Here is a 9,573-nt window from a genome sequence, read left to right as displayed (position 1 = left end):
GGGACTTTGTGTTACGGAGCTGGAACTTCTCACCGTGTGCTCAGACCTCCACTGTTTTCCTCTGGCCTTTCTTTCTCAGGCTCTATTTTTTCTCCTGCATCCCTTCTCTTCCACTTCACCTCCTCTTCCTCTCCTTCCCCCTCCCTTACTAGCTTATGAAAACTGGTGATTTGGGCTGTACACACATTACTAGCAGGAACGATGCAACTGTGCATGCATTGCCCAACACATTCCCTGCAGGCATGGTGTGTCACTTCCATGCACCGTTGATGGAGAGATTAAAAAAAAAAGCTTCTCCCTGATTTATGGAGGCACAAGGGGTGTGTGTGCGCTCACATGTGGTCATGCATGGGAAAATGTACTACTTTGTTTATTCATTTTACCCATTGGCACAGCCTTCTGGCTGCTGTAGTCACAAGAGACAGCACCTTTATCGGTGATATCTCATTGGTCCACCTTCATTGAATCAATCCTGTAGTCATCACTGCTGCTGTTGGAACTGGCCCAGGTTGGGTTTTGTGTTGGGCTGTTTGGGTAGATTTTCTAGGCACTGGGCAGTTAATGAGGTTGAGAGGAGGAAAGGATAGGCGTGTACAGGCACAGGGAACTGTTTCTCAGTGTCCACCGGCAAAACGGATGCCTTTAGGCCTACTAGGGGAAGGAAGATCAGATGACCAGATAAGAACATCTTGGAGGCCTCTTGGGAGGCCCAGGGCTCTAGGATCATCCTTTGCAAGGAGCTGTGGTGGCGTGGGTGCCTCTTCTGTACCTACTGAGCAGTCTCATATGCTCACATCCATGAAGACAAAGCCTCAAGCTGTGCATGCTGAAAACTGGAAGTGATGTCACTGCGTGGAAGGAAATGAGAAGTCCTTCAGTGTTTCCCAGACATCTTCTCAGGAACCCACACAGCAGGAGACAACCGACTCCCTCAGGCTTTCCTCTGGTTGACATGTGTGCAACAACCCCATCTACATACAATAAATAAATAGTATGAACACCCACAAATGTCTGTGAAGACATGGTAGGTCTCTGGCCGAGCCCATTTGGATGTGACGTTTCTCTCAGATCCCCTTCTTCAGGAGCCACGGCCTATCTGACTTTGGAGAGATTTAGAGACACCTCACCCAATTTCAGCTCTGCTCAGTTATGGAATTTTCTGAGCCCATCTGCACCCGACTGCACCGTTTTGTCTGTTTGTTCTGCAGCTGTGTTTCCTAGGCTGCTGCTGTGCAGCACAGTCTCAGGTGTGGGCAGACAACAGCAGCTGCCCCCGTGCGCAGGTGCCTTCTGAAGTTGTAATTGCTCACGGCCAGCTGCCATCTGAGAACAGTAAATCAAAAACTCCAGAAACAAACAGTTCACGGTTTCAAGAATCTTTTATTCCAGCTTATGGTTATAATTATACCATTTTACTGTGAGTTATTGCAGTTAATTTCTTATTGTGCCTAATTTATAAATTAAATCTTAACATAAGTGTGTGCAGAAAAGCCAGCTACAAGGGGTTTAATACTGCCTTTGGTTTCAAGCATTCTCTAGGGGTTTAGACCAGGTCTCTAGATTAGTGGGTGACATCTGTAGCCAGTCTTTTACTTCATAGATGAGAACATAGCCATCCACCAATCTGGGGACATCTGGCACTTGGCCAATCCATGCTTCTCTTCCCCACAGCATTACCAGGACTTCCAGCTCTTTAGGCTGGTGGCCATACTTGACTAAGCTTATATCCTCATTAGCTTCCCAGGGAACATGACATAATATTTTTTTTGATGGAGTCCAAGTGGAGATAGCACAGCTGAAGAGGCTCCTGAGAGGACCTGGGTATTGCAGGGGACAATCTTTAAACTCAGCCACACTGGTCTCAGAGCAATCACGGAGCCACTGGCAATCTCACCTGGATGGGGTTGGTTAATTGGTTCATTTTCTCCCTGCTGTTCATTTTAAATTGGTGGCTTCTCAGAACGTTTAGAGGCGGGGCGATGATGAATTCTCATTAGCCAACACAGGCAAGCCATGAATCCAGTGAGTTAGTGACACAGGAATACAGTGATTGCTTAGTATCTGATCCTCTGCTCCTGCCCACAAAGCTGGGAGTTAGGAAGCAGGGGTAATACAATTAGCAACAGTTCCACTTGAAAAATGCCAACAGAATGCCAACATTAAGGGCAGAGAAGTCAACTTCACGGCTTAAGGTCCCAAGACCAATACAGAGGAGCTAGGACCCAAACCCAGGGCTGATGGAGTTCACTCATGGTTGTTGAACACAACTCTCGTCTTGGAATATTATTTATCGAGAAATCAGTGCTTCAGTCAGTGGCCCGATTACCGAGCTTCATCCTTCCGTTTGTTTTATAGAACTGGTACCAATGAGGGGAAAATGTCATTCTTCCTCTTGTTTCCTTGCCAGAACTGGACAATTTTTGCCCCATGCACACAGATCTAATGTTATACAAGAGAAAAGCCACCAGTGGGTGGCATTTACTGTTTCCTAGACACTTGATAAAGAATGCTCAGTTACACTTCAAATCTATTTGTTAACGTTTTGTGTTGGGTTGATGGGAGATGAAGATGCTTTTTAAACTCTGGCACCTGCCGTTCTCCCCCAATGACAAGGACTGACATCACCTGCCGTTCTCCCCCAGTGACAAGGACTGACATTTGATGCCATTATCCCCAGTCCATTTATAGATGTCACACTTCTGTTCACTCCCGCCTAGGTCCAACCATCTCATGCCCACCGAGGAGAACTTTCATGCTAGTGAGATGAGACCTGCAATGTACAGGGAGACCTGTGTCTTCAGATATTCCCTATTCCTTGTAGAGCCAATGACAGCCTCTGGGTGGCCATCGAGTCCCTGCAAGAGGTGTTCTGCACCTTGATTCTTCATATCTGTATTAACTTCCTGGCAGGCACCCAGTGTTCTGCAGTAAGAGTCTTGGGGTGCCCTTGAGGGCTTCCCGGTGCTGACAGTGGTGGCACTTAGTGGGTGTGCTTTCTCTCCGACAGTCACAAACACCTTGCAGGGAGGTGGAGACTGCTACCCCTCAGATGAAGTATTCCTTCTTGCTGTTGTCCCCGGCGTCCTGGAGGGCAGGGTCGCTCTGCAGGGCTGCATCGGCACTCTCAGCGAACTCGGTGCCTTTGGCCTCATTGGTGTGGTAGGTGCCCTTGTGCCTGTACAGGTACCGGAGCATGAGGAAGAGGAGGCAGACCAGGACCAAAGCCACTGCAGTGATCACAGCTGCAAGAAAGACAGGATGCAAGTCAGTTAAGGCAGATGGGCGCAGTGTTGCATTATGACTTTGTCCTCTGGGCATAACGTCCTGCCATCTTGGAGTAGAGTTCACCTTGGCAAGGCGGGGTAGCCATGGCCAGTCAGTGAAATAAAGCAGTGGTATCTGGATCTATGGAACTACCGACCTTCCCTGGTTGACAGGGGAAGAGAGGATCACAGAGGATCACCTGGGGAAAAACAATCTCTATTTGCTATCTTATGTCTATGCATGATTGAGCATGCATGTGATCAAAATCAGACATATCATAGGAAAGGACATGCATGGTATACAAAGGTTCACATAGCCAGAGTCCATCAATCAACACAAAATTCACCCAATGACTGACCAAATGTGAGCCAAACAAGGATGACTCCAGTGAACTTGCCAAACTGGACTGAAATAAAAAATCCCATGAGGTCCCAACCCTACACAAAGAACTCTAGGCAACTGAGGAAAGCTGGAAGTGGGAGAGGTGGGCTTCTTCAGCGAAAAGTACACCAACTGGTTGACTAGTACCAAATGGCCAGCCCTGAAAACATACATAAAGCAACATTATGTACACTAAACACATATATTAGGAATATATAAATACATATGTGCATGCAATAAAATTAGTAAAAATGGAGGCCATGAATTTAAAGCGGATAAGGGTATATATGAGGGTTTGGATGGCAGAAAGGGAAGGGAGAAATGTAATTTAAACTATAATCTCAAAAAACCAACATCCCCAGCATTCAATCCCCTTCCTCCTATGTCTACAAAAGGAAGATTCAGGCAGCAGTCAGGCACCTTGTGCAAATCTTGCTCAGGACCAACTGTTCTCTCATGGCAATCACACTCTAATTTTTGCTTTGCCTCAGAATGAAAACCCTCACTATTTGTGAGTGCTTATCAATTCTTCACACACCTGTCTACAGAGACCACTAGTAACACAAGTACTTGTATTGACTTGAAGTTCAAGGGTCCATAGAAAGTAGGGTTTCACTTCTTCAGACAATCCCATTTCCATATGGGAATTTCTGTGCCCAGATTAGAAAGAACTGATTACCCTCCACAGAGTCCAAGGCGGGGGGGAAGGCAAGGGTGATTGGGTATGGCATGAAATAGGTGGGGGAGGTATCCCTATTCAGTCTGAACCATTCATTTTGGATTTCCAGGTCTCCAGGAAGAGGTGGACTTGGCCACGATGCTCAGATCAATGTCAAAAGATGTGTTAGGTCCCAGCAATCAGAGAAGTAAAGCAGAAGGTAGGACAGGAGAGGTCAGATCACTTAGAAATTTAGAAGGTCCAAGGATACTAATCCCATGGAAGGTGTTTCATCTTTTCTCACTAGGTTTGAAGTTGTAGAACTTAACTATCTTCACTTTAGAAGCAAGGGTTCCTGGAGTAATAATGTTGGGAAATATAGCTCCCATGTCTCATTTGTATTAATGATTTCCTAAGTTCCTTATGACTGTCACAGCAACGATTTCCTAAGCTCTCTGTGACTGTAGCAGGAATGATTTCCTAAGCTCCCTGTGACTGTAGCAGGAACGATTTCCTAAGCTCCCTGTCACTGTAGCAGGAATGATTTCCTAAGCTCCCTGTGACTGTAGCAGGAACACCACCTGTTAACAGTTCCTGAGAAAAAGAAGGGCCGAGGACCCAAATGACGAGGGAATGATAAACTAGATGAAATCGACAGGTGTCTTTGATGGCTTCCTCTTCTTCTTTATTTTTAACTGAAGACGATCTTTGAGCTATGCGCCAGCGAGTGAGAAGAGGGGATCACAAAGAGGGAGCAAAGCGAGACACAGCCCAAGCTTGCTTGCTCTTGAGCCACAAGTGGGAAGCCACCAGCCCAGGGTCCCACCTTTGGGTGGAGGTGTGAGTCAGGGCAGTGTGGGATGAGGGAGATGTGAAGTCCTCGAAGTCTGGGCTAGCTTGTCGACTTGTACCCAAAACTGCTTTACAGAGTTAGGACACACTTGTTAACTGCTTTCTTTTCTCCTAAAACCAAGCAACCCTCCTGTAGTCTCTCTCAAATGCAGCCATGGAGAGCAGCCGAGACCCTCACAAGCAGTTGAATCCCCTGCTCCTTTTGCATCTGGGAGCAAGCCTAGCTGATGTCCAGAACTCTGACAACCTTGGATTATAACCCCACTTTTATCTAATGCCTTCCTCCTTTGAGACTCCTGGTCATGTGATGTGAACTTACCCCTACCTCCTATCACCACCCCCAAGCTCTAAGAGTCAGAACTGCTTTTGTTTTCTGGAATTGGAGGCTTTCTTCCTTCAGAATCCCTACCATGTTATACATGACACCTCTCCCTTCCCTAAGGCCTTCCCACTTCAGAACCTCTCATGGCCGCTATAGCCATGGTGCTCTGACCACCTTACCCCAAATTAAGTTCTTCCGTAGTGGACTTTGCCCCAATTTCCTTTTCTACTAATGGTTTTATCTTTTTTTTTTATTTGTAACACATAGCTGACTCATTCTCCAGCCTGAGCCACTGGGGATACAAGGTCCAGAGACAGGATGTCTTTGATATGTGCAGCAAGCCCGATTTTGTTCACTTCATCTGGCACCATAAGTAACACTTCCAACCAGAATGGGAGCATTTCTTTCTATCCCCAAAGACCCCTCCAGGGGCAGAGACACAGTTTTTGTCGCCCGGGCACAAGTCTATACACACTTAGGGAGGAGGAATCTCATTTGAAGAACTGCCTTAACCAGGTTGGCCTATGGACATGTCTATGGGGCATTTTCTGGATTGCTGCTTCCACCGTCGGTGGTTCCATCCCATGGTAGGTTTTCTCTAAGAAACACAGCTGAGCAAGCCAGAGGAAACGTATCAGTCAACAGCTTCATCCATGGTTCTTGCCCTGGCTTCCCTCAATGATGGACTGTGACATGGAAGTTTATGTTAAGTAAACCTTTTCCTCCCTGGACTTCTTTTGGTTGAGGTGTTTATCACAGCAACAAGAAGCAAACTAAAACAGGAGAGAATCACCAGGCATTCCCATCCCTTTTCCACCTAGGTCCTCAAGCCAAGGGCACTGCCATGCAAACTCACCTGCAATGATGGCGATCTCCATCACTCTGTAGGACATCCCAGGGTTAGGCTCTGTGGACAAAAGTAAAAACCTATGGTGAGAAAGAAAGACTCCCCACAATCAGAAGCCAGTATGCACCCCCCTGGTCACTTGTAAGCAGCTTGGTGATTGCCTGCAGAGAGAAGAACACAATGCACACAGACCTCTGCTGGAAGGCATAGATCCAGTTCTGCAAGGCTACAGAATTGGGCTGAGAATACCCCGTGAATCCCAGGGCACTCCAGAACCATGCCACTCCCCATTAAATCCCAGCACAGATGCCAATGCTCACATCTTGTAGATTCCCATTGACTTTTCCCCCTGGGTATAACATGTTCACCATCCTGGAGTGAAGACTACCTTGGCCAGGTATCTATGGCAACACAATGAGCAGAAAAAAACGAAGGTAGCTATGTTTGTTTATGATAATGGCAATAGGGCTTTTGACACCCCTTAAGAGAAGGAGGGAGCAGGTCTTAAGACCCTCAGCTAAGATTGGGTCATGACTTTCTTCCAGCTTTTCTCAGCTCCAAGTGATCTTTGGAGATACTAGTGTACACAGGACACACAAGTGTTGTGATATTTATTCTGTATTCTGACAAATAAAGCTTGCCTGAGGTTCAGAGGATGGAGTTAGAGTTCAGGAGGTCTGTACAGAGAGGAGACAGGAAGTGACAACACAGGGCAGAGAGAGGAAGTGATAAGGCGGGGTGTAGACAGGGTCTTGGTCCTTTTGTTCTGAGAATTCAGAGGTAAGAAGTGACTGTGACTGTTTCTTCATTTCTCTAATCTTTCAGCTTTCACCCTTGATATCTGAGTATGGGTTTGCATTGTTAAGACTAATTAGGATCATGCTTCATCTGGCGCCCAATGTGGGGAGCCATGTGTAACCAGATATTTCTCTCCCACTCACCTGTTTCCAAATACCCAGTAGCTACTTCCCAAATTACCACACAGAGGTTTAATATTACTTATAAATGCTCAACCAACAGCTTGGGATTAATATTAACTAGATCTTACATTTTAAGTTAAACCATATTCCTTATTTACACTCTGCCACATGGTGGTACCTTTTCTCAATACTGTATGCCCATCTTACTTTCTCTGTATCTGGCCGGTGACTCCCGACTCCACCCTCCTACCCATCATCCTTAGTTTGATCACCTGTACTTCCTGCCTGGCTACTGGCCAATCAGTATTTTATTAAACCAGTTCCAGTGACAAGTCATTACAGTGTACAAGAGGATTACTCTACAACACAGAAGGTTAACCAAAAGACTCCATGATACAGCTTCCATGAGTTCACAATCCAAGACATGGGACTTTGTGGTGATACAACTGATTGTGTGTATGTGTGTGGGGTATATGTATATGTTTGTATGGTTATGTGCATATTTGTTAACAGGTACCTGTGTACTTGTGTGTGTATGGAGGCTAGAGATCTTTCTTGGTGACTTTGAATCTTAATTTTTGAGACAAAAATATCTATCTATCTATCTATCTATCTATCTATCTATCTATCTACTTACCTACCTACCTATCACAGAACCAAGACCTCATTAATTCTGCTAGGATGGCTGACAACTGAGTTGTATGACTCCTCTTCCTCTGGCCTTCTAGTTTTAGGATTACAGGTGCATCCTACCACACATGCCCATTTTATGGATTTTATGGATGCAAATTCAAGTTCTTAGGTTGGCACAGCAGGCACTTTGCCACCTGAGCCATCTCCCCAGCCTTCGATGTGCCTATTTTTGGGGTTATCCACATTCCTTTAAGTAAACTTTTACCCAAGCTCTCAACAAGAAAGCCCCCCCCCCCAAACTTACTGGTTGGTTAAATTGGACTTTGATGGAATTATTACTTCAGTCTGTCATTGGAGCCATATCTGGGGCAAATAGACAACTCTTCATATCTTCTTAGGAAAAGTTAATGCAATACCTCTGCATCCAATCACAGAAGCCCACACTGGCTAGACACTCGGTAGTAGTTATGTGTGGTGGGATGAAGATCTGCACCACTGCGCTTTTAACACAGGCCAGTTGATGATCTGTTCATATCAAGTCTGGTTTTGTCATTGCCTTACACCTGCTCTCTCAATGGTCTTCCTGAGAGATGCCGGTCTTCATCGGCCATTTCGCAGGTTGAATATTCAAGTTCAGGCATGTGATGTGCCTTTGGTCCCACGGCTCATCCAGTGGCAGCCTGGGACTTCATTACTCACTTGGGTATACTTTCAGTCTCTCCCTGAGTATTCTCCCCAAACCCAGATCTTTGTATCAACTGTACAGAGAGAAAGGCCCACCCTGTGGAGCTATCCAAGTGGCTGAAGTGGCTGCTAGTACTTGCCGTGGCTTCTGGATCTGGCACATTGCAACCTCCTTTAGTGGTTCCTCTAGCTACTACAAATGATAGCTCCTCTCCTTGGGGACACAGGGGAGTAGGGGATTTACTAGACTCTGCAGATAACAGTATTAAATTAGAAATCTCAGTACTAGCTGAAGCAGAGATGGCCATACCAGGCTCAGGGAATCACTACAATTGTAGTGCAATGAGACCTTTCTCCCAGGGCAGTTGCCAAGTACTTGCCTCAATCTGATAAAACACTGGCTGCTACAGTCTGGCGGGGCAGTGGGTTGGACATAGCCAGGATGGGAGCCTAGGGTCAGCCAAAGGTCCTGGGCAGGTCCGCTTCCCTGGCTCTGCCACACACCTACCCCCACACATAGCTTGTCTTCTAGGCTCAGACTATATCCATTCCACAGATTCTTTCCTTGGTGGTCATCCTAATGTACTGGCATCTCCAAAATGCTGGAACTCTGCTGCAACTTGGCTACACCTTCACCAATAGCCTCTCCCAGGCTCTTTTCAGGGGCTGTGACCTTATCACATGGTGCCAAGACTCCTATTCTCTTCAGGACCCCTTCAGTCCCGGGGCTTTTACTGCAATGGATGCTGCACCTTCACCAATGGTCTCTTGTAACTTCTCACAGTGCCAAGCCTCAGATGCTGTAACCACATTGCCAAGTTAGGCTGCCCGCATGAGATGCAGCCTTGGCCCTTACTGAATCACAGCTCCTGTGTGCTGGCCTTGAAGGAATCCTTCCAGAAGATTTTACCACAAGGATTCTGGTTTCATTTAACTACTACTCATTTCTCAGCCCCAGATGACAAGCAGCAATTTTCCCAACAAGGCAAAGGTTTCATGTTAGTCGTTCTGG

General features: G+C 46.3%; 1 protein-coding gene across 4 annotated transcripts in view; it reads right to left on the bottom strand.

Annotated features, from left to right (window-relative positions):
- Positions 1–1,360: 1,360 nt before the first annotated feature.
- The window catches only part of Gypc (glycophorin C (Gerbich blood group)), a 35,408-nt gene continuing 27,195 nt past the window's right edge, over positions 1,361–9,573 (bottom strand). For all 4 annotated transcript variants that reach the window (XM_048442523.3, XM_048442520.3, XM_048442522.3 and 1 more), the window contains 2 exons: positions 6,334–6,384; positions 1,361–3,242 (listed from right to left, as the gene is read on the bottom strand). In XM_048442523.3, the coding sequence (XP_048298480.1) occupies positions 3,046–3,242; positions 6,334–6,370 (234 nt within the window). In that variant the 5' untranslated portion in view covers positions 6,371–6,384 and the 3' untranslated portion in view covers positions 1,361–3,045. The remainder of the gene's footprint in view (positions 3,243–6,333; positions 6,385–9,573) is intronic.

This window comes from Myodes glareolus, chromosome 13 (assembly GCF_982192425.1).
Source record: "Myodes glareolus chromosome 13, mMyoGla1.1, whole genome shotgun sequence".
Taxonomy (NCBI): domain Eukaryota; kingdom Metazoa; phylum Chordata; class Mammalia; order Rodentia; family Cricetidae; genus Myodes; species Myodes glareolus.
Note: the sequence above shows the minus strand (reverse complement) of the source record. Positions and strands in the feature narration are given on the sequence as shown.